Genomic DNA, 24,848 nt, shown 5'->3' with positions numbered 1-24,848 from the left:
GTCTTGTCTTGGAGACTGCAGCCCAGCACAGAGGTAGCCTCTTCTCCTCGAACTGCAGAGCTGCTGGCAAGCCGGCTTGGGAAGCACTGGGGATGTTTTTACCGCCGGCAGAGGGAGGGTTCCTTCTGTGGCTCTTGTGGTGATTTCAGGGACTCCCACAGACCCGTCTCTGTCCTCGTAACCACAGGCTGTATGATAAAGCCTCTCCGGCGTTTTCCCTTCAGAGAACAGTTTGTCCTGGAGTCCGAGGAAAGCAGGGCTTGCACGCCGGTTGGGCAGGTGACCTCAGACCAGGACCTTACCTCTCGGAGTCTGGCCTAACAGGGGCTCTCTGGTGTTGTAGAGAGCGGTGGGTGAACAGGTGCCTGCTTCCTGGAGAATGCAGGGTTTTGGCTTGTCCTCCTTAACTGCCTGAGGAGCTAAGTTACTCTCACCCCTTCAGGGGCCACTCCGGTGGAAACAGGGGCCGGCCGGCTGGTCCCTGCAGCCGCTGTGGGCTGATAGTCTGGGAGGTCCCTGTGTGCTTGTGGAGGGGCGGGGGCATGCGCAGTGGCCCACCGCGGGCTGGTGCCCCCGCCCTCCCCGAGTGTGCGGAGTCAGGTCCACCCCTGATCGAAGCACTGGTGTGGCATGTAGTCTGGGTGCGTGCTGAGAGGAGGTGGGTGGCCCAGGGCACTGTCTGGAGCAGTCCCGTTCCCCAGGGATCCTCCTGCCTCCTTCCTTTCCCAGGTCCTAGCTGCCCTGCTTCTGCTGCATTGACCTCCTGATGCCTCAGCATCCGGATCTGCAGAAGAGGGGACAGCTTCCATCCCTCGGGTGTTCCCCGGCTGGGCTCCTGGGACGGTTTGAGACCCCTCTTCCTGCTGCTGTGGCCCCTGCTGCTCCTGCCCCCGTGGACTGAGGAGGAAATGCGGTGTGAAGGCACGGGGAGAGTGGAGGCCCTGGTGGCCCGCAGGGTATTGGAACCAGTACCAACTGCAGAGGCCCCAGGGCACTGTCCTGGCTCTAGCTAGGAAGGTTCTTTGACGTCTTCACCACTTGGAACCGGCTGTGTGCCCTGAGATTTGGGGGTCTGTGAGGAGACCCCGGAACCCTGCACCATCCCTGCCTGGAGGAGAAGGTATGCCCAGTGAATGGCAGTCCAGGACCCCACCCTGCCAGCACCTCAGGAGGAAAGGCCACCACCGCTTACGCTGGCCCCTTGGCACCATTCACCCCAGGACACCCTCTGCCTCGGAGCTGTTGGCGCAGGCCTGGCCTTTCTACACTGAAGCATCCAGTCCCAGGGTTCAGTGTCTGAGTTGCATTGACAGCTTTGTAAAATAACAATTTAGTTACATAATAAGCACATGAAAATCACATGCAAAAGAGGAGAGCAGAAATTCCTACTGCATCCAGGGCAAATGTATTGTAGGATTTCCTACCTTTTTTCTGTAGGCATCTTTGGAAGAGTGGCAGTCCTGGGAATCGGTCGGCAGGACTCCCTGCCTTTCGCTCTGGACTGGGGTGTGGACAGGGTCCTGAGTGCAAAGTACTGCTCAGTGCCCAAGGCTGAAATGGAAGGGCAGCCACCAGAACATTCACTTTAGTTCGGGAATTGTAAGGTTCCACTTGCAGGTGTCCCCGGGTGTCTGAAAGAGGAGTGTTCTAGGAGACCTTTTGTAAGCCAGAATGGTGTACAGCAAAGAAGCAATGATCAATTTATTTGAGCACAGATCAGTCTTGGGGTTTCTGTGGCTTAGCAGGAGCAGGTGCTGCTGCAGGTAGAATGGCATAACCCAGACTTCGGGACAGCCGGAGAAACCTGTGTTCAAGTCCTGGATGGTGAGGTCTCCCAGGGGCACAAACCCCTGGCTGGTGACGAAGCCTGCCAGGGTCGTAGGTTCGCAGGCGAGCTCCCCACCGCTGCTGACCAGCATGTACTGCGGAGAAGGGGTGCTCTTGTGTGCAGTGCCGTAGCTGTTCCCTGTCATGTGGCAGGGCAAGGAGGACGCGGGCACCTTGCCCTCCTGGTGTCGAGATGACAGTTTGAGGGGAACTGCCCATTGTGGCTTCTTCACACCCTCTCAGAGGAGCTGAGTAGATACCTTTTGTTGCAGGTTTCCGGGGCTGGGGCCTGGTCGGGACCCTCCCCACTGCCCTCTCTCCTCCTTGCCCACCTTGCTTTGCCAGCTCCTCGACTCTGGGAGGACCTGCGCCACTAGATGCATTGATGGATGTAGGGGAAGATAAAGCCGAGAGAGAAAATGGAGTAGCCATGTTGGCCTTGACCAGTAAAGAGATAGTTTTGGCTTTCCTGACCTGGGGGGTGGTGGCGGGGTGGGGGGGGTGACTGTGTAGGTGGGAATTTCGAGTGGAGGGAGGGGTTCATTGTTCCCGGCTTTCCATATCTTGGCTCAGCTTGGTGCCACTGTGTGCTGCGCAGATGCCAGAACAGGTTCCCTCCCATGCTCAGCGGACGGACTCTCCATGCCTTGACCGTCCCCTGGAGTCCCCACCCGTGTTAAAACTGCACAGCCTTTCTCCCTGGGGGGTGCAGTCCAGCTGCGGCTTGGAGGTCACTGGTGTCCTAGGAGCTCCCCGAGTTGAATTCCTCCTCACCCTTTCTGCCTGTGGCCAAGGGACAACAGGGAACTTGGGGAGGGCTGCCCCTCACTGCTGCCAGGTGCGGGAAGGACGGACTGTTGGTTGCTGAACGCTAACCTGGTTAATTGGCAGTGTCTGCTTTCGGTCTTAAATTGGAGAAAATGCACAGTTAACGTAAAAGTCCATTTCATTCAGCATTTTCTTTTCAATATGACAGCTTTTCTGCCTAATGATTTCCAGGCTAAACCTTTAATTTTATTTAAAGCTTTTATTTATTTGACAGAGAGAGGCACAGCAAGAGAGGGAACACAAGCAGAGGGAATGGGAGAGGGAGAAGCAGGCTCCCCGCCGAGTAGGGAACCTGATATAGGGCTCGATCCTAGGACCCTGGGATCATGACCTGAGCCCAAGGCAGACACTTAATGATCGAGCCACCCAGAAGCCCCTAGACCTTCAGTTGCTTTACAAATAATTTTTAATTGGATGTTTGGTCTTGCCTCAGTATTTTTTTTTTTTTTTCTGAATAATGTTCTTTTGTCCAGGTTAGTGGTAATGAATGTGGGAGACTGAACTAAAGTTGTAATTCATTTGTTTACTCAACAAATATTTATCGAGCCCCATTTATGTTCCAAGCATGGTTCTGGGTGCGAAGGGTATAGCAGTAAAGCAGATTGGCTCAAAATTCTAATTACATTCTAATGATGTAATGACCTCGGGACTACTTAATACCTTAGGAGGTTTTGTTTTGATCTGTTTGTAATTAATAGACTATTTGAGCACTGTTAGGTTTACAGAAAAATTGAGACAAGAGTACAGAGACTTCCCGTATACTGCCTCCTCCAATTTCCACTATTAACATTTTGTGCTAGTGCAGTACATTTGTTAGAATGGAGGTACCGATACTGATACATTATTAACTAACTCTGTAGTTGATGTTGGGGTTCCCTATTGTGCATTCCTTGAGCTTCTGCAAATGTTCAGTGACATGTTTCCACCGTTACAGTAACATTAAGAAGAGTTTCACTGCCCTAAAAATCCTCTGTGCCCCACCTGTTCAACCCTCTCTCCCCGTAACCCTCAGCAACTGCTGATCTTCTCCCTGGTCCCCTGTTTTGCCTTTTCCAGAATATCCTCTGTTGGACTCATAGAGCAGGTAGTCTTTTCTGATGAGCTTCTTTGACTCAGCTGGGAACGTCTCCTTAGGAGGTTTCCTTTTTGTTTGTTTGTTTATACATCTTGGAATGGAATGCAGAGCCTGGTAGTTTGGATGGGGATTCTGAGAATTTAGAGTCCTTCATCAGCTGGGTCACTCTAGACATCGCCGAATGGTGGTGGCTGACAGGACCATGCGTAGCTTTCCCCATTCCCGATCTTAGGCTTCCGGCTTGCTGTGTGTAAGGGTGGGGGAACCCCGTGGGCTCTGCTGCATCAAGCTGCCCGGGGCCACCCACTCCCAGGGGGATGGGACGTCATATCTCTTTGCAAGGAGTTAATCAAAACCATTCATCGAAGACCCCAAGGGGCGGGTGACCCTAAAGGAAGTGAAGGGGTCAGGAGGTTGGTTGACACAGCCCCGTCCTGCCTTCGGAGGGGCTGACCCCGCCTGCTGGAGGCTGTTTATCCCGCCACTGGGCTGCTCTTGTTTTTTTATCCGATCTCCACCTGAATAAACAGATCGGGAACGTCCTCTGCAGCCAGGCTGAGAATCTGCCAGAATTCCCCAGGGAACTGATGATTCACCAGCAGCGGTGGGGAGGGGTGTGCGGTGAGGAGGAGGAGGAGGGCGAGGAGGAGAGGAGAGAAAGAAACCTGCGTGTTCGGATTCTCATTTCCTGCCCAGCAAACAACCTCAGCTGGACCGTTTCTGAGGCATCCCTGGTTTCTTAGAGCAAATTGTCAGTTTGTGCAGTAGAACAGATGGTTTTGGTTTTCATTCTTAAGAAGGTGAATGACTGTAAAGCAGGCTTGGGGGTGGTGGATGTTTTGGACGGTCACTCTGGGAGGCGGGACGTTTCTTCACAGTGGCCCAGGAACGCTCTTCTGGACTCTGTTTTTGCAACCTCCTTATCTTTGTATTTCCAGTTGCTCATGGTGTCGATTCTGGTACATGTGGTGCATTATTTCTTGCCAATTTGGGACTAGGAATTATTATTAATTTTTTTATCCTTTCCTTTTTTGGTGCTCATTAGGCTCCCACTTAAAATAATTCTGTTGGACACATGAACAAGATTAGATTGAGTCTGGCCATGCTCTCCGGCCCCAAGCTGTTCCTGATGCTTTTCGTGGGGGGACAAGTGCAGGCAGAGAGATGGGGAAGGCTGGCGGTCTCTGGCAGTGTGGTTGAGTGAACCATTGGATCCAAAGGCTTTTTCAGATACATTTCAACTCAGGAGAATTTGGTTTAAAAGAAAATGAGCAGTGATGGCTGAGGCTGAACAGATGTGTGCCCCGAGATTGCGCATCAGCGCCACGCCTGGACGTAGACGCCTGCCCCAGGGGCGTTCACACATGTGCCCCACGACACACGCCCGAGATGTGTTCATCGCTGCGCTTGTTGCAGTAACCCAAACTGGAGATGACGCAATGCCCATCAACAGTAGGATGAGAAATCAGTCGCTGGCCACTCCCTAGAAATACTATACGGCGATGAAAAAGAATTCACGCCAGCTCGTGCGACAGCACAGATGAGTCCCACGAGCCGAGTGCCGAAGGACCGTGGCCGCATACTGAAGCCAGCGCCCGTCTGGAGCGAGAACGTGTGTAGAAAGCGCAAGAGTAGGCAGGATTCGTCAGGGTGGTAGGGTGGTAGAGCGGAGCTGTTTTCTTTGGGAAGAAGAACCGCCAGGAGAGGGACGGGAAGGAGGCAGCACATGTCTGAATCGCGAATTGAGCCGTTGGTAGGTACGGGGGTGAGCACACGTGGTACCCAGGCACTGAGCTCTGCACTCGGAATGATGCACTTCTCCGGAGGCCTGTGGTAGTGCCATGAAAACCTTTGCAAATGAATACAGCAGCTGCCACCACTGGACCGTATGGCCCCTTTGGTAGTGCTGTCTTTTTCAACAAAGGAAAAATGATTCTCTTCACCTGTATTCTTGGAACGATTAGCTTCGTGTTTGGTGCTTGCTATAGTACATAGCCAACCCCCTTGGGTAGGCATCAGAGCCTCTCTGCCCTGCACAGAGTTTTCCACTAAATCAGTAATAACAGGGTCACCTTCTGTGTGGGTTCCATGTATGGGCTGTACAATTACCCTGTAGCCCCAGGCAGCCCTGAAGGCTATGTGCACGTGTCTGTCCGTTCTGGTCCAACCTTGGAGCGCCAGCTGTGGGGCTGCAGGGGCTGGGGTGCAGAGCTGTAGAACGGATTCTGGGGCAGCATGGGATGGGCCGGGCACGGGGTGCTTCTGGTGCTGGGAGCCGGCAGTGTGTGAGTGGGAGGATGCTCGCCAGGATCACTGCGGGGAGTACAGTGATGAGTACTGACGGGGGCGGTGGTGGCAGGTCGAGGACTTTTTTCTTTCTCTCTCCATTTCAGGGTTAGACCATGGGACATGGTTTCTTAGAGGTTCAGACAGAACAAGGTCTGGAATTTGAATTTTGCTGCTTTTGTTAGACCTTTTGAAAGTTGGATGTTGAGATAATGTGGAAGACATGCTGTTACTAGTGAGAATCGACACTCTGGGAGTTGACAGTGGATTTCTGGGAGTCTCCGCAATTCTCTGGAAGAGCCACGGGGCGTGCCTGCTTAGACATAGAACTGTGCGCTGGCCGGCTTCCGCGTGTCTGCCTCACTGCAGGAGTGGGGAGGAGTGAGGGTACACAGGATCTCCAGGCTCTGTAAGATCACCCCGCTTGCCTGTCTGTCTCCCCCGGTTCTGCTCAGAGTCCCGGGTTGTCTTTTGAGGGATGGAATAATGATGGAGACTTAGATCCCACTTCCTCGAAGCGGTAGAGAAGACGTCAATGGGAAAGGGTCTGATCGGTGGCGCGGACATGGCACGTCATGGGTCTGATCAGTGGCGCGGACGTGGCACATGTCATGGGTCTGATCAGTGGCGCTGGCGTGGGTGGGAGGGTTCTCTGCTCTAGAGATGCCCTGAGCGCCGTTTTGCAGGTTGTTAAACCAGATGCAGAAGGTGACTTACAGATAGTCCCAAGGCTGCATGAGAGCTAGAATTCGAATCTGGGTGACGCCCCCACCAACCCAGACTAGTTGCTATAGTGTAGACCAGGGGTCAGTGAACTATGGGTCCGATGTGGCCCACAGCTTGTTTTTTTAAATAAAGTTTTACTGGAACTCATTCATTTATGTGTTGTCATTTACACGCCATCATCAGAGTCAAGTACTTGTGACAGAATGCGTGATGCACAAAGCCTAAATTACTTGCTACCAGGCCTGTTATCGAAGACGTTGGCTGACTCCTGGTGTAGACAGTAGGTGCATAATATCAGGAACCAGCTGTAATCCATCTGACCCACCTTGACCCTGCTTCCTTTGATCTCCTTTCCCTTTCTTCCTGGCTGTTGTCCGTGACATGAGATCTTTTTTTACCACCAACGGGACTACCTTGTAAATGAGGCTTTCACAGACCCATAGTGGAACAATCACTTATGATAAAAAGTTTTCAATGTTGGTTTTAAATGCCTCTGTCTGTTTTACTGTCCAATTTAACATCAGGTCTGAAAATGTAGCCAAGTGGAGAGAGCTTATCTTGCCTGCCTTCTGCCTTTGAAGACTGATTTTATTTTTGAAGCCTCTAACAGGTGTTGGTTTAATAGACTTGTGCTGTATTCAGTTCTCCTTGCCCCAGAGGGCAGGCCAGGGGGTAAACCGACACTGGGTGGAGGCGAGTACCGTGATCCCTGCACCTTCCCCAGCCCCCCAGCCACAGAACCATTCTGGTTTGGTTCAGTGGCAGAGAGAGGCTGTGCATCCCTCCGCAGCTCTCTAGTCCCTAAGAATAAAGGTAGCAGTTCCAACTTCAAATACAGGTCCTTAAAAGACACGATCTCAAAGGAACTAGTTTTTTTCATTCGGAATATCCATGAGTGAGACCTTGAGCTTCCTCTGCCTTGTTGCTGAGATAGGCAGCACGAGGCCCTCTGCACATTGGCTGCGCATGCAGGCTTCCAAGAAGCTGGGACAAAAGCGAGGCCTTGCGGAGATCCAGTTACGCAGTCCGCTCTGAGATGACCAGGAGACAGCCAGCTAGCATTCAGACCTAGCCAAGCTATGCGGAAGGTTTATGGATCGAATCCAGGATAGTGTCCTTAAAATTCTGCTGGGAGAGTCTCTCAGTTCATGCCAGATAGTCTTGCTCCCCTGAATTTGCATTCTGGTTCCTCTTGCTTCTCAGCTGTGTGACCTCGGAAGAATCCCAGCAGGTCTCCGAGCCTCAGTGTCTTCAACTATAAAGTACAGAGAATAGTGGTCCGTAGCTCCTTAGGTGGCTGTGTGATCTCCCAGAGGCTTCATCTGGAGTTACTGGTCAGCTGTCGCTAGCAAAAACTTGAACAAGGATCTGGAACTTACCGGGATAAGCGTGGACCTTCTTGGGAGTGGGACAGTTAGTTACATTAAAGGAGAGACCTGATGACCACCTCCATGTTGCACATGGCATTAAAAGCAGGGTCTTGAAAGTGGACCGACGGTCTGATGGAATCAGGGCAGCAAACACATTTTCACAGCTGTCTCCTCTTAAGGGGGTGGGAGGGCTTCCCCTGAATACTGGCTCTCTAGCCTCTAGCTTTATGGGTGGGTGTGTGGAGCCGGTCTCTTGGACAGACCGACTTCCCCGGATGGGGTAGGGTAGAGTGTGGTGGGCTGGGACCGGATGGGGGTGGGGATGCACATAAGCTCCGCTCGCTGCAGGAGTGAGGAGGGGAATGTCGTGCGGCTGGCTGGGGGTCCAGCAGGTCTCTAGCTGCCGAGTCCTGCAGAAGCTTTCGTCTGGGTTTTGCTTTGAAGCGCAGCTGCCCACGACAGCCTGGTCTCCCCGTGGCTGGGTGTGATACTCTCCAGCTGGAGCACACTTACTTCCTGCTCAAAGGGAAGGCTGAGAGCTCTGAGTCAATGCTTTGTTCCCGAGAGAGGAGTCACGCCTGCCCGCTTGCCCTGAAATGTGGCAGAGAAATGGACAGGAACCAGTCATTCATTAATTTGGTTCATTTATTCTTTTGCCAGAGCATTTCCCACAAGCCAGATCCTGAGCCTGGCTCTGAGGATACAAATATGACCAATAAAAATAACTGGTTTTATTGAGCAAGTTCTTAGTGATGGGTCCCATCACTCGTGGGGCAGAGGCACTTCCCGCCTCACTGTAGAGACGAGGCTCCTCTTGAGGGTCCTACCTGCCCGTTGCCTCACTGGGATTTGAACACTGGCAAGCTGGGCAGTGCTCCTGGCATGTTCTTCTGTGCTGTGACAAGTGTCAGCCCAGCAAGAGCTCCTCGCCTTGGGTGGAGTGGCCACGGTCCACAGAGATGTCTAACACAGTGTGGTTCCTGTAGTGTTTGGGCTGGGGGGGCTAGAATCTGTGGGAGCACAGAACTGAGCGGTCAGTGTTCCAGAGCATGGGAGCTGAGGAGGGATTTGATCCGGGCTTTGGGCTAGAGTGTAGAGCAGGGATATCCGTCCAGGGGAAAAGGCCAGTATACCCTTGGCAGCTGGGACCAGCAGCTTGGAGCCCCGAGGAACCCGGAGAGTCACTGCGGGCTCTGTCCCCTGTGTTGTCTGGGCAGCTGGGCTGCCTGAGGGCCATTGACGCGCTTTCCTTCCCTCAGGTTCCCGGACTGAACACCTCTGCTTGCGTGATTCTCTTCTGCTTAAATGCTGGCAAGCCCCAAATCTGTTAGATCCAGAAATTTAACTGGTACTCATTTTTTGTGAATCCCCAGCACATATTTACTGAGCACCCCTTCCATGATCCTCACAATTCCAGGGTGGGAGACACGTTAGTGGGCAGAGCAGACTGGCATCTCCACCGCCCCAAGCCACAGCCTGGTGGGAGAGAAGGTGTTAGATTGGAAATAAGCACATTATTGGATAGATGCAGTGATAATTAGAGCTTTTGAGAAAAATAAAGCAAGCGAAGAAGTGAAAGTGTGCCTGTGTGCATGCGTGTGCATGTGTGTGTGAGAGAAAGAGAGAGAGATACACACACACACAGGGAGGAGGAGCCTATGGGTTCAGAGTACCTGGCCAGATGTGTTCTATTTCAGACCTGCTTTCTATTCTTGGGGATATACAGCCAGAAGTGGCAAAGCTGGGTCGTGCGATACTTAATTTTTTGAGGAACTGCTGGACCATTTTCTTCAGCATGGCGCCGGGGTTCCCATTTCTCCACATCCACGTCCACACTTACTTGTGTTTTTTCAACAGTAGCCATTGCACAAGTGTGAGGTTAGTGATGGTGAATATCTTCTCATTGCACACTGGCCATTTGTATGTCTTCTTTGCCGAAATGTCTGTTCCAATCCTTTGCCCATTTTTAAAAATTGGGTTCTTTGGGTTTTTTTTTTTTGTTGTTGTTGTTGAGCTTTAGGAGTTCTTTATATATTCTGGATACTAATCCCTTATCTGATAGGTGATTCACAAATGGCTCCCCCATTCCTTGGGATGTCTTAGCAGGATCTCTCTGGACACTGTGTTGGGAGTGGACCGTGAGCAGACAAGGATGCAAGGTGTAGCTACTAACCTGCTAACCCGGTTACCTTAGTATCTGCAGACTAGAACCTTGAGCATCACTGTTTAATGCAGGCCCCGGCTGTGCTCTCCAGATCCCATGGGCCCCTCTCTTACTCTTCTCTTGTGTCTGTCCCCGTGTTGCTGCCCCCGCTGTCCTGGACCGTGGTGACATGGAGTCCCTACCCCCCAGGGTGGCCGGGGAGGCCTTGCCAGTGCACTCTGGTTTGTGTCTTCCCCGTGTCCACCTCCTGCCTCTGGCACTGGTCTCACAAACTGCTCAAGGCATGGAATTCAGTGCTTCTGGCACGATTCGTCCCCTGTGCCTCTGTTCTCCTCACTCCCATGCTTGGTTGTGTCTCTTCCCCAAGGCTGCCTCTTTGGCCAACGGGGGACGTCTGTGCACATGGAAGAGCCCCGTGTCATCTCCGCGTCCTTCCTCCAGAGCGGGCCTGGGGCACCCTGGGACCCAGAACACGTTGAGTCCATGAATAAACAAGGGAGACCAAGAAAGGTAGAAAATGAAAGGCAGAGACAGAGGAGAGAGGCGAGGCGCCGTGGGAGAAGTGTGTGTGGAGGGGGACCTTGCAGCTGTCCTGTGGCCCCTTCCTATGTGTCTGGGCCCGTTTAGTGTGACTTGGGGCCACCGGTGCTGCGTGCCTGCTTTTCTCAGCCCCTCTTTTCCTGGCTCCCCAGTCCTGCATTCACAGTTGCTGGATGAGGTTCAGTGCCGCTGCCTTTATTTCATGTTCTTTTCCCATACTTAACATAATAAAGGTTTTCTCTTCTTTTTTCCCTTTTTCTTTTGGAGTCCCCAAACTGAAGAGACCATCTTTATTAAGAACATAATAAAGAACTAAAAGGAAGTCACTTTGTGGGGGTGGGGAGTGGCGGTGGCGGCGGCGAACGGACGCCAAGGGAAAAGTGGCCTTTCATGCTGGGGAGACTTCCCCGTGTGCGGAGCTGTGCCCTTGTAAATGGATTTTTGGGTTCAGGGCCTGGGAGAGTTGTGAAAAAAACAAAGGAGTGGACAGGCTGCCCCAGAGCTTCTGGGAAAGAGAGCCTTGTTTATGCCTTTTGGAACCGATTTGGTCAAGTGTTTGTTTAAAAGAGATGCCACTTGGTAAGCGACGCCTGGCTTTCTTGCGTTGTGTTCAAGAATGCTTTGATTGGCGAGGGAGCCTGACACTGTTGACTCAGAAACTGGCCCGTGTGTGCGCCCGGGACCCAGCTTTACCACCCGGCAGATCCTGAAGTATCTGAGTATTGGGATTAGGGCCGCTGCGGTTTGAATCTGTCTGGCAGAGCCAAACCCACAGTGGGGGAGCCTCCAGCCCTGGTTAGCACTTGTTGTCTTTCTCCTGGTTAATAAACACCCGTCGGTCGGTTAGACTGGGGGCTTTCCAGAAAGAGGGCTACAGGTGTAATTAAGTCATAGTGGTAAAATGCCTTTCTCAGACAGGGTTAAGCACTCGGAACACTGGGGTTAAAGTCAGCTTTCATGCAGTTTTGTTTGGGCGATCCACGTCCCTGAAGGGGTTGTGACCCCATCTTCCATACGAGGAGCCCAAGCTTAATAGCAGAGCTATCAAGGCGGTAGAGTCAGGATGGTCTGAGGGTTCGACTCAAGGTAGAACAAACACCAGGTTCATGTCCCCCCCACCTTAGGTTGTCAGAAGCGTGTCATTTAAAAAAAAAAAAAAAAATCCCTTGTGCCTGTCTTCACGCCTGGCAAAACACGAGGTGTGTCATGAAGCACTGAGTTGGATTAGACCTGAACTCTGGGCTCTGGTGCCTGCAGTCCCATATGTGATGGGGCTGGGCTCTGCTCTGAAGGTTCTAGATGGGAACCGCCCCTGGAGCTGGCAGATTTCACCAGGCACATTCTTCATGGGAACATGCACTGGTGAGTTCTGAATTCTGGTCTCGGTGTTCTCCACATGACATTCATGACCCCTGTGTTCTCATCGTTGGGGAGAGCAGCCTAGGCTTTGAACTTGGGCAGACAAACTAGTGGCTGCCAGAAAATTCAGTTCTTTGTAGCACCCAGCCAGCAGGTGATGACTTTGCGGAAAACAGAAAGGGAGGCATCATTTGAAGAACACCATGACTTTGAGAATTTTCTGAATCTGCTAGAGAAGGAGATGTCTGGAAGAAACAATGGGGAAAATGCTGTTTCTTTGCAAAGAGACATGTTTGAGTCCCTCCTTTGTGTGTTTCAGGCAGCACAATAAGATCCGCGGCGTGGATGGGAGTCGGCTGCAGGCTTACCTCTCCTTGGAGGTGCTGGACTTGAGCTTCAACAACATCACCGAGATTGGGAACACCTGTTTTCCGCATGGGCTGCCCCTCAAGGAACTGTAAGTGACCTGCTCTGCTGTCGGCCCCCTGGGGGTGGACGCAGAGTGAATGCCGAGTCTCGGGGGCTGGGCGGGGGACCCCGGTCCACTGTCTCCTGTTGGCACATCTGCAGAGCATCTCCTCACGGAGCAGCGTTAGTCAGCCGGCACCGATGGCAGCCGAGGCGGGGAGAGGCGAAGAGTCTCCCAGACCCACCGCTTGGGAGAGCGGTGAGACCCCAAGGACTGGAGCCGCGCTCGTCCTCACTTCCTGGGCTGCTCCCAGGAGAGCCAGGAGAGAAGAAGGTTCAGGGGTGCTTAGCAAATGGCCCTGCAGGGAGGCCTTCCTGCTGAGGCTGATTGTCGAGGCACCACCCTCCTGAAGCCTGGCACAGGGGCTCTTCCAGGAGGCACATATGCCCTCGTGTGGTTCCCAGGACCTCTTAGGTCTCTGTGGGCCTACATCCCCTTCACCCGTCCTCACCCGCCTTCTCACACCCAGCGGATGGGAGCCGGGAGGAAGCACCATTCACGCCTGTGGAGCTTACTGCTTGTTGGTAGGGAAGTGTTGCTCTGGGGAAGAAACTAAAAACCCAGGCTCCAGAGGTGTCTTCTGATGACATGTGAGCTTTCACTCGCTGTGTCAGTGACCGATCCTGAGTCATTTGGGGACTCATTCATGAGGCTGGTTTAGGGGTTGTTTTGACCGCTCTGTTCAGGGAGGCCAAGGCTGGCACATGGCTTGTCCAAGACTCCAAGGAGGGGGAGTGATTTCTTTTCTTAGGCTGCATCAAGACTGCAGAATTGGAAACGGGAGGCGCCCTGGCTTTTGTGAGGCCGGGGGACAGTGCTGCGCCCCCCACCTTGGGGACCTTCAGAGGTGCCCACTTGCCACTTGGGACTCCCTGGCTTGGGACAAAGACACCAGCAGCCACTGAACTGAATGGCACTGACCTCCTTCTGCACGGAAGCAGGGGGGACTTGCTGTCTTGGCAGCTCCTGGCCTATGTGTCTCCATGACACAGACTGTTCTCTCCTGTGGAGTGTCAGGAGCGAAGAGTGCAGCCCCGCTGGCATGGGGTCCCTGTGTGCCCGGCGCTGGGCCATGGCCTAAGGGAGAGGTGAAAAGTGCCTCATCCCCTCCTGGCGCTCTGGAAGCAGCTGCGCTCTGGTCTTTCTCCTTTTTTGTTTCAGCCACAAAAAGCAGCCTTTGTCCAGGGAAGGCAGAAGGAAAGGTTGTAGTGGCAACTTCTGAGAGGAATAACATATTGGTCTTCCCTTTTCTCTCTGTTTCTCCTCCTTTCTGTGTGTTGGTGGAATGTGTGCACAGGTGGGACCTGTACATTGCCGTGCGCTCTGAGGGGAGGTGCTGTGTACGTGCACAGTCCTCTGAGTGGACATCCCGTTACAGAATTGCCTGTTGTCCAGAGGGACCCCGTGCAGGTCTCCTCAACTAGTGTTTCTTTGATACGCTGGAAATGATTGAAATGAATTGGCTTATACAGATTTATAGGAGTATGTGTGGGTATACATGAAGTTGTATAGTGAGAACCGCCATAAAATTTAAGGCTGATGGGGCCCCTGGGTGGCTCAGTTGAACATCCGACTCCTGATTTCGGCTCAGGTCATGATCTTGGAGTCATGGAACTGAGCCCTGAGTTGGGCTCCCTACTCAGCAAGGAGTCTGCTGGAGATTCTCTCCCTCTGCCCCTCTCCCCACATAGGCACTCTATCTAAAATAAAAAAAATAAATATTTGAATAAGTAAATAAAATTTAGGACTGTTTCCTTACATTAATAAATCTGTTCTGACCTTGCCTGGAGGTTTGCTTTCTGATTCTAGGGTTTTTCTCATCAGCTTTGAACCCTCACTCTTGGTTAGTGGATATTGGGGGAATCCCGCAAAGTAGCTCTGGAGACCGGCCCTGTGCACAGCCCAGCTGGACTGTGAGGGTGCTGAGACGAAGGTCAAGGACACCGACCCCTCCCCCACAATGGAAGGCAGCCCTAGTGAAACGTCCATCGAGGCCCAAAGTGGCCAGATTTCCTGGCTCCCCTGTCCAAGAGTAAAGATTTTAAGTGTGTCATCGGAAACCCATCCCTCTGGGTGTGTGCTGGCTTTTGTCCCTAGCCCCACCAGTGTCTGTGACAGAATGAGGAAGGCCCCCACTGACCCCTGTGTTCTCTGTCCTGCTCTGGTCCAGCAACCTGGCAAGCAACCGGATTGGCACCCTGGAGTCGGGAGCGTTCGATGGCCTGTCCCGGTCGCTGGTAATGCTTCGCCTGAGCAAAAACAGGATCACCCACCTTCCCATGAAAGCATTCAAGTTACCCAGGCTGACACAACTGTGAGTATCAGAACCCACGCTTTCATTAAGGTGAGCCAGACCCGATGGAGGCCAGATGTCCCCACGGACCGTGTTCCCAATGCAGCCCCTTCCTCACCCCGCCTCCGTCAGGCTCTGCGTAAACTATCCTTAATGGCCCTGTGGCGACACCTAATAAAAGCAAATTAGATGCTGGGTCTGGTGCCTGTGGCCTGCCTCAGGTTGTGGAGAAACCAAGATCCACTGAGGATATATATGCTTGTCCTCACTGGCACGTTCCAAAATGAAATGGCGGAATCCTGGTGGTCAGCTGATCCTGGCTAATGCTTAGGCTCCTGGTTGGGGCGTTTGTCTTAGGGGTTTTGTGTGTGTGTGTGTGTGTGTGCGCGCGCGCGTGTGCGTATGTGTAAAAGTTCCCATAAAATCTGTACTGTGGACGTTATGGTGTCCACCAGCAGTTTGAGAGGAAGAAGAGGTGGGCCATCTTGCTGATAAATATTACAAGGTAGTCAGTTTGATTTTTTGTTAAGAAAGGATTTATTTGTTTTGTTTTTTGATATCCAAAGCTGAGTGCCCTCTTAGGAATGCACAGGGTTTGGGTTCAAGAAAACCTATTTCTTGGAACCCAGTGGATCCTTTGCTTCCTGGTTTTTTGTTTTCCTGTGTTCTCTTTGTATGAGAAGAGTGTCTCTCGGAAAGAAGCCGGCACCAGAGACTGGGTTTACACAGAACACAGCAGTTGTTCAGGGCCAGGTTTGGCAGCAAGACAGGGTCCCCTGCCCACCAGTGCTCTCACGTCTGTGGTTCCCTCTCTCTCTCTCTCTCTCTGTCTCACACACACACTTGCTGTCACTCCTACACACTCACTCTCACACACACATCTGTGCGGGAGAGTGCTGGTCTCTTCAGCCACGGAGAAGGTCTGTGATGCTCAGGATGTCATGTGTGGGGCATCATTGTGAGACACTCCAGAAGTATTTGGGGAAAACCAAGTATTTCTGGTCAACCCTGTGTTCTTCCCTTCCCTACCCCCAGTGTTACTAATGGACCAGCCCACCCAGATTCCTGAAATCTTTTGGTGCACTGAGGTTTTATCACACCGGGGTTGGAAGCCGGCTGTGTGAGCTTCCTGGTGTGTCAGTCCCCTCCTCCCCCACATGCACTCACTCCTCTCCAGCGGTAGAGACCCCATTAACGCCTCCAGTGGAAACCACCATTGCTGTCTGCTGTCCAGTGGTTAGGTGTTTTCCGGATCAGGGCATCTGGTATGGATTTCTGTTGCTGAGCTAAGAGATACCTCACCTAAGACGTCCCCATCCTGAGTCACACCCACCTCCTCACTGCAGAGTCATGGATCAGTCACAGGGAGGCATGGTGGGGCTGGCTTCTGTGGAACCCCATGCCCTCTTGCCTTCATGCGTCATGGCCCGGTCCCTGTCCCTGGCTGCACGGCAGGTGGGAGCAGCTGGAGGACACTTGGTGGGCCCCCGCGGTCCGTCTGGGCTTTGCTGGGACATCCTCACCATGTTTCTCCCTGCTGGCCAGGAACCCAGCTGGGCCTGCGTGGGAACAGGTGTAAGCGGGGAACATGTGCTGCATGACCTCTGAGCCCAAGGCCTTCCTCTCTTTTAGGGACCTGAATAGGAATCGCATTCGGGTCATCGAGGGCCTGACGTTCCAGGGACTTGACAGTCTGGAGGTGCTCAGGCTCCAGCGAAACAACATCAGCAAGCTCACGGACGGGGCCTTCTGGGGACTGTCCAGGATCCACGTGCTGTAAGTGCGGGGCTGGGCTCCCTCAGCCCCTGCCTCGAAGCGTCGCCGAGGACTTCTGCCGGGCCTGGCCCCCTGCCCTCTGGGTCTTGGGAGGCTGGGCCCCGCTCAGTAGCTTTGGTGGCTTTGCCCAATCTAAGAGTCTTTTTCTCAGAGGCGAGGAAAGTCTCGGGGGAGTTCCCGTGGGTCTGGTCGGGGAAGCAGGCTGCTGAAGGCGGAAGACAGAGCGGGTTAGCTTGGGCTTCTCTCCCGCAGCGTGTCCTTGGTGGGCAGTGGGCTGCAGAGTGGGCCCCTCCCACCGGCAGCAGGAAGGTCCCTGTCTCCCTGTTTGGGACTTGACCGTCTGTCTGGATGTGCAGGTGGGCCTCCAGTGTCGAGTTCCTCCCGGGAGATTTATTTATGTTTCGTGAGCTTAGCAGGCCCTGGGGTGCCGATGTTCCACTTTTTACGAGGGAGCCCTCCCTCCCGCCAGATGTGTGGGCCACAGAGCACGCCTGCAGGCCGAGTCCCGAAAAGCATGTGGAGAAGGGCAGAAAAGGCTGTTACCGGTCTTCCGTTTTTAAACATCTGAATGAGTTTGTCAGCGGTCAGCAGCACACACTCGTGACTGAGTCCGGTCAGAGAGACGGAAACGGGGCCTTGGCCCGTCTCCCCCCAGCCCCCCCCTTTACCCCACTTCTGCTCCCAAAGGACAGTCTTTGGTCGTCCTTTCCTGGGTGGGTTTTCTTTTTCTTTTTTCATGATTTTATTTTTAAGTAATCTGTACACCCAGCGTGGCTCTCAGACTCAGCCCTGAGATCAAGAGACGCCTGAGCCAGCCAGGCGCCCCTCCTGTTGGTTTCCACCCATCTCGGTGGGTCCGCTGGAGACTGTGTTACGGCCAGTGATGCAGCTTGCTCAGGAACCCCACATGTGCGTGTACACGTGCACACGCCCACGCACACACACCCTCTCCCCTCCAGGGTCTGTAAGTTCCATCGCTGTGTTCATGTCCTCTGTGATAGTTGCAGTGGAAACAGGAAACAAAAACCTGCATCCCGTCTCGTCAGCTCTGTGCCCTGCTCCGTATCAGAAGCCTCTCTGATGACCCCCAGACCCACGCACTCAGTGAGATGAGGGCATCTGCTAGCTCTGCGGTCTTCATTCCCCCTCCCTTCCTGGCCCTGGGGGTTCGCCGCACGTCTCTTTCTATCAGTTCAAAAGCACTTTTTACTTGACCGCCTTAAATCTGTTGTTTTGAACATCGAAATCCAGGTGGTTCTGTGCTGAGAGTCAGAGAGCTCCCAGAAGAAAATGGAGTCAGTACGTGCCCTTTGGTTTTTATGTCGAGCACATTCATGCACGTCGAGGGTTATTTATAAATGTGCTCGCATTTTGAGCAGAGGCAGAAAGTGAGACTGACAAGAGCAAAACCTCGCTGCCCAAAGGCCTTATAATAGGAACATGGGGCAGCCCTGGAATTAGAGGCCAGTGTGCTGGGGCTGCCCTGGGCTCCAGCATGCAGGGTCGGGAACCAGTGTAAGGATGTCCTCCCTTGGGCTCCTTGATGGGAGCAAAGCCCTCCGCACTGTGCTGAAATCCGGGCCTTTTCCCGTTCACTTTTCGTACAGCCTTGTGAAATTGCTACCCTCAGGTCTCTCCATCTTACCCATGTTTTAGCCCCATTAGGCCAGTAAAGTGGCAGACCTGGGATTTAAATCCAAGTAGTCTGACCCCCCGGAGCTCAGGTGTGTCTCCAGGCACCACAGTCCCGAGCGCCAACTTGGAGGCCAGGCCTGGGTTTGAACGCCAGCCCCTCACCGCCTGCACAGCTGTGCAGGGATTTTTGGACACAGTATCTAACTTCTCCCAGCCTCCGTTTCCTTCTCTCTAAGAGGGGGACACAAGTACCCCTTACCTTCTCTGCTCTCACTTCCTTTTAGGGGCTCAGCTGTTGCTGGGCCTTGTGCTCGGAGCCCCTGTACCCAGTTGGGTGCCTGGTTCGCTTGTCCTTGGCTAACCAGGTCCCTGCAAGGAAGTCTCCCCCTGCCCTTCGAGCTCCCAGCTCGGCCCTGCCCCTCAGGGCCATCTGCCGGTTGGGTTGGCGGGTCCTCCCCCACGTCCGTCCCAGATGCCCCCCTGCCGCCAGCCTCTCACGCAGCGCACCGCCACCGTCGTTAGCTCCTCAGGACCCTCCCCCCTGGGCTGTCGTTGCAGGCACCTGGAGTACAACAGCCTGGTGGAGGTGAACCGAGGCTGGCTGTACGGCCTCTCGGCCCTGCACCAGCTGCATCTGAGCGGCAACTCCATCACCCGCATTAACCGTGAAGGCTGGAGCTTCTGCCCGAAGCTGCACGAGTTGTAAGTGTCCCGCCTTCACCCTGCATGGAGAGACTCTGCCCGTGGTGACCCTTCAGAGCGTGGTGGCGCTGATGGGGTCTGGGGCCTGGTGGCCTCGACCAGCTCTGACGGGGCAGGGCACTCGGGCGGGGACCCTGCAGCCTGTGTCGGGGGAGGACGGCCCCAGCCAGCCAGGCCCAGGGAGGAACTCGGTGCTTCGAGCTGGACACCCTCCTGAGCTCCTCTCTGCACCCCTGCTTTCAGATGAGCTGGGGCTGTGGGGATCCCTGCAGGCAGCCTGTGTCCCTAGGGCCTTCTAGGCCTTGGAGAGGGTTCCAGAAGGGAAGCCTACGTGGGTGTTCTCCTTGCAGATGCCTGGAGGGCTCTCGTCCATTGGCATCTCCACCCAGGGACGTGTGTGTCTCTAGTGACAAGACTTACTGGGGCTCACACAGAAGGGACCGGAGCGACATCGGCACCCTGACAGTGGGCGAACTGCATGGTCGGGGCGCCCACCTTCCTTCCCTTAGACACGTCATCCCAGCCCTTGTCCCCTTCCCTGTCCCCGCTCTGTACCCCTGCGGCAGGGGGCGAGCTGTCTGTGCTCCTCCCTGCACGATGTGTGGTCCCTCCTCGCTTCCGGACACCCCCAGACTGGGCTGTGGGCCGGGCCTAGGGCCTAGGTCACTGATGGTGACCTACCCGGTCATGGCAGGAGGGCCTGGCCGAGGTGCGGTGTCCATGCGTCACTGGTGGCCCCTGGAGGGCACACTCGTGCCTGTTTGTTTCTGACCCCCTGCAGAAGATGGGTGCTATTGGAGGAAAAGTGTAGCTTCTTGCCGTATGGGCTCCTCCCCTGTGATGCCCTCCGGGTTTATCCGTTCCAGCGTAGTCCATTGTGTTTGTGTTTATAAGAGGGTCTGGGTGGGTGTTCTTTTTTTGTAGACTTCACTGTTGAAGATTCACCCACTGAAATGAACGGCTCTTAAAAGTGCCGGGCCTCTGTCTTGTCTCCCTCTTGACCCCACCAGGCCAGCAAGGCAATGTTTAAACTCAGGGTTGAGTCTTGTGGTGGTGTTTTTCTCTCTTTCTCTGTACCTGTGGCACACTGGCTTGGATTTCGAATTTCACTGAGCCCGTGATTATCTCCTGTAAAAATCCATAGTCCCGCCTCTTTCCTCTGATGTACCCTCCTCGGGTACGTGTTTGTTAACCTGGCGGCGCACTTGGCTTCCTGGCCCTTCGTGGCAGTGCGGCTGCCTGTTTTTCTTACATGGTATGGATGGCTTCTGGCCACCTCTTGGCTCAGGCTGTGTCCCCAGAAAACCCCCCAGTCTCCTACTTGGTTGCTGTCCACGCCTGGGAACCATGAGGGAGCGAGAGAGGCCTTCTCCGTCCCCCATGCCCGAGCCAGGCCCGTCGCTGAGTGAAGAGTAGTGCTCGGTCCGGCCGGAGGCCCGCGCACCGCTGGTTTTGAGGTGGTGGTGAAGGCGTGTCCCCTGTCTGGCAGGTAGGGCAATGTAAGCTGTCATCTGTCCCCGTTACCAGGGGCAGAGAAGGTTACGGAAGTGTCTCAACCACCTAGCAGTTTGCCAGGCGTCCAGGAACCGCAGAGGCAGGTTAGGATAGCTTCCCAGCGTTTCCGGCCCCTCCTCTCAGCTAAGTTCTGTAATTGCAGGTGAGGATGTAGTTTTGATCACTTGCCAGGTCCTTCCAACTGACAGACACCATGACTTATTTCCCTAGGAGGGAAAGAATGTTAACTCCCTGCCGCCTTTAAAAACCCATTAATCTTTTCCGATTTTTTTTTTTTTTTTTTTTTTTTTTGCTTCTTCCCGCCCCAGCCCAAATTTCCCATTTTTCAATCATGGAGGACAAATAGGACAAGTGGCCAACCCAGGGCTGTGTGGTGGCAGAGGTGCAGGAGGGCGTGCCGGGAGGTTGGTTTGGTTCTGGTGCCGGGGAACGCTGTGTTCTGGGTCTGTGTTCCCTGTCCTGTTCACAGTACGAGGGGGGCATCCTGCTTGGAGGCCGGCTGGCTGCGGCGGGGGCATGGAGACAGGAGACTCTTACCTGGGAAGGCAGCAAGTTGTGAGAAGCGGGCTGGGTCCACGCAGAGGCTAGTGGTGCCCTCTGCTGGCCGACGTCGGCGGTGTGACTGGGCTCCCTTGCTCCTGACACTGGGGTGACCCCGTCCTGAGAGGTTTCTGATAGCCTGAGTCCAGGACCGTGCCCCACCCCCCACCCCACCCCCCGCCCCTGGTCATGGACCCCGGCATGAGGGATTGGAGCCTTCAGGGTTCTTGTGTTGTATGACCTTGTGTCATCCTCACAGCTTCACAGGCTTTCCGGTCTCCGGGACCTACACAAATGTTCTAGGAGCTGGGGGTGGGGTGCTGGGGGGTTTCTAGCTGCCCGACCCCTCTGGCCCTTGGAAGTGTGGTGAGCCTGCCAGTGTCCTCTCGTCCCACCGAGACCCTGCTGACCGTGGCTCCATGTTCAGGAGCGGGCAGGGGCAGGGCGTGACCGGGGGACGCGACAGTGACGATGACGTGTGCTTCCCTCCCTCCCCCAGGGTCTTGTCCTTCAACAACCTCACGCGGCTGGACGAGGAGAGCCTGGCCGACCTGAGCAGCCTGAGCGTCCTGCGCCTCAGCCACAACTCCATCAGCCACATCGCGGAAGGCGCCTTCAGGGGCCTCCGAAACCTACGTGTTCTGTACGTCGTTCACCAGGGCGGGGCGGGGGGGATGGAATGAAGGGGTCCCCTGGCGGGGAAGGCACCACGGAGCCAGCCAGCTGCCTTGTTGAATTCCCTTCTCCTTGCTCTCGAGTCAGAACTGGGTCCAGAACTGACCCACTGCGTGTGGAGAATATCACATTTTCATAGAATTAGCTGAAAAACTGGTTGAGCAGAAAAATGTCTCCGTCCCCCCAGGGTGGCGCTGACAGGGTGACAGTGGCCCAGAACCTTGCCGTTGCCTGCCGCGCCCCTGGGGGGGATGCTTGGGTCCTGCTGCCGTGTGCTCCGTCTGTCTCTGGAATCTTCCCCACTTGCCGTCAGCACGCTCTGGGTCCAGGAGGCCCCATTTCAGGAGAGGCATTTAGGACATCTTGTGTCTTTCCCTGAGTTACGGTAGGGTCACTTAACAAAGCAGAGGCAACGACGTCCTTTAAGTTCCTTACTAGGTGGGGCTCCCAGAAGTGGCTTCAGGATGCTCTTCTAGGAGTTAAAACTTTTCCTTTGTTGGCTCCAGAGAACATCCAGGCAGCTCTGGGCATTCAGCCCCCAGAGCGGGGTGGACGGTTTCCGCCGGACAGTCACGGTGGGATTCGTAAGCCTCCTTCCCGGCGTGCCCCACTGCACAGAGGGCCTGCTCTGGTGTGACAGGGAGGGAGGCCTTGTGCCCTTGCACCTGGCCCAGACGCAGCGTCGGCTTCGGTGCTGGGCCATTGTAGGGAGTGTGAAAGAGCCCGGATGCCAGGCCATCAAAGTTGAGGTCAGCCAGCCTCTGAGTGCTTGCAAGGCCCGAATAACAAGGCCGGGAACATTCAGGCTGAGCCAGAAAGAAGAGAAAAGCTTTGGCAGCCGGAGCTAGGATCGAGGAGACAGGCACACACAATGGTAGCTCTGGGTCCCCGGCTTTTAGTCTGAGCATAATAAGGAGAGACCCACCGGCAGGAGGGGTCCCTTCCAACAGCAGAATCTTGGCGCTCCGAGCTTTCTGCTCTAAAATCAAGGTCAGAAGGAGCACTGCACTTCTCAGGCAGAGCTCCTCTCCCTCCTGGCAGTGCTGATTCCTCACGAAGGCTCTCACGGGACCAGGAGCAGCGTCCCTTTCTGCATCGGAAAGGGTTTGGGAGAGGAAGGCGTAGGAACCCAGAACCATGGGTGCTGTTGGAGTGGCTGCTGGCGGCGGGGGTTGCTGGTCACCAGGTGGGAGCTTTGCCTGGCACTGGGATCTGCCCTGGAAGCTGGGGGAAGGAAGCTGAGTCATCCGCCTTGTGATCTGCATTGTTGGAGGAGACTGGGCTGAACAGTTGGCCTCATCCACCAGCCCTGGCAAGCGGGTCACAAGTCTGACTCAGCGCCCAGATGTCGTCCCTGGCTGCAAGTCAGCGCCTCTGCAGGCCCCACGAGGAGGGACGGTTCCAGCCTCCAAACCTACTTGCCGGCATGGAGTGGTCCTAGGGAGGACCCTGTGCAGGGGACTCCTTCACTGGCCCTTTCCTCTGTGTGCCTTGGGCCATTTCTCAGTCATGTCTGGGAAAGGGACTCTGGTCAGTGTGAGAGCAGACAGGAACCTTAGAGAACCTTTCAGGCTCATTGTTTGTATCCATGGTCAGATGCCTGCTCTGGGGGTGGGTGGGTTCCCATGTGCTGTCTGCACCCTCTTCCTGCCCTGGGCCCTGGCCCTACCCACATGGGAGCAGCCCGTGGAGCTGGGGGTGCTCCATCTTTGAGGCATGCATCTGGAAGAGTGGGAACCCCAGGCCACGCCATGCCACGAGGTGTGTGGAATGGGCTTTCTGTGGCTCAGTGCTTACCCTTGTGCCGACCCTACGTTGTAGCTGGGCATCTGGAATCCACCCAGATGTTTTCAGCTTCCAGGTGGTCGAGTGGGTGTCTGTCTGTTTTCTCACTTGTCATTAAAGAGAGTTGAGAACTCAGGCTGGATGGTGAGCTTTCTTTCTGTCTCCTCCTCAGGGATCTGGACCATAACGAGATTTCCGGCACGATAGAGGACACCAGTGGCGCTTTCACGGGGCTGGACAATCTCAGCAAGCTGTGAGTGTCTCTGAGCTGTAGCTTCTGTGGGGCGGGTCCCAGCGGTTCTGAGGCTCCCCATGCCTCCTTTGTTCTGGGCCCAGCTGGAGCAGGGCTGGCTCGCATATATCTTCTTTTGTTTGGGAAGAAAAGTCTGAATAAGGGAACCAAGGCATCCCAGCCTTTCCCTGGCCAGTGGTGTCCTCACTGCCCTGGGTGGTTTCCCTGGGGCTGAAGACTAACTAGTTCTTCAGAGGCCTGTTAGATTTTCTTTCCTGCTGAATTTGTGACTGACAGGAAAACAGCTGAATTTTTGGTCTTGCTTTTGCACAAAGTCTTGCCCTCCTAATTCCTAGAAATTGTGTGAAATTCTGAAGCCAAGAACTGTTCGTGGTTTGGAGTCTCTGGTCAGTACTTTTGTTGTCAATCGTAACGTTAAACAGAAACAATCATGACTGTGAGTTAATATAACAGCCATTTTTTGAGGTTTCTCGTGTTTTTATTTGAAGCTCCTAGAGTTTGTTACTTACTCAGCAGGGCATGTACATACATGTTGTATCTTACAACCTCCTGAGTGCATGATGTGGAAGGCCACCGTTCCGTGGTGGAGGAGGGCACAGGTGCAGGGATGCTGCCCCAGACCACACAGCAGGGAGGGTCAGGACAGGCTCTAGAGCTCACCCTTATCCCACCTGCTCGCCCTCCGTGTGTCACCAGCCCTCCCTGCATGTGTCCTGCAGGTACCCTCCAGGAGTGGGGATGGGAGTGGCCATGACCACTGACTAGAAGCTCAGAGGGAGGGCTTCCGCGGGCAGGGAGAGGCAGTCACCGCTCCATCTTCGCAAGCCTTCTTGGGTGACAGGGGGAGCAGAGTGTGAGTGTCAAGCAAACGGCCCAAGAGCCGCAGCGGAGCGTGGGGTTCCAGGAGAGCCTGTAGCAGTGGGGGGAGTCTGTAGAGTTAGAGCTTCACACTGGTTTTGAAAAGTGTGGTTTTTACACACCTTGTAGACTCTGAGCCCTGAGTGAGAATCTGCCCTCTTGGCTCTCTCAC

At 54.5% G+C, this 24,848-nt stretch overlaps 1 protein-coding gene across 1 annotated transcript in view; it reads left to right on the top strand.

Annotated features, from left to right (window-relative positions):
- Positions 1-24,848, top strand: part of LRIG1 (leucine rich repeats and immunoglobulin like domains 1) — a 109,979-nt gene that overhangs the window by 62,220 nt on the left and 22,911 nt on the right. Inside the window, exons 4-9 of the mRNA XM_059161457.1 lie at positions 12,495-12,632; positions 14,815-14,958; positions 16,570-16,713; positions 18,907-19,050; positions 21,605-21,748; positions 23,738-23,818. Of these exons, the coding sequence (XP_059017440.1) occupies positions 12,495-12,632; positions 14,815-14,958; positions 16,570-16,713; positions 18,907-19,050; positions 21,605-21,748; positions 23,738-23,818 (795 nt within the window). The remainder of the gene's footprint in view (positions 1-12,494; positions 12,633-14,814; positions 14,959-16,569; positions 16,714-18,906; positions 19,051-21,604; positions 21,749-23,737; positions 23,819-24,848) is intronic.

The sequence above is a fragment of the Mustela lutreola genome, chromosome 2 (genome assembly GCF_030435805.1).
Source record: "Mustela lutreola isolate mMusLut2 chromosome 2, mMusLut2.pri, whole genome shotgun sequence".
Classification (NCBI taxonomy): Eukaryota; Metazoa; Chordata; class Mammalia; order Carnivora; family Mustelidae; genus Mustela; species Mustela lutreola.
The sequence above is the reverse complement of the archived record's forward strand: the minus strand, read 5'-3'. Positions and strand labels throughout refer to the sequence as shown.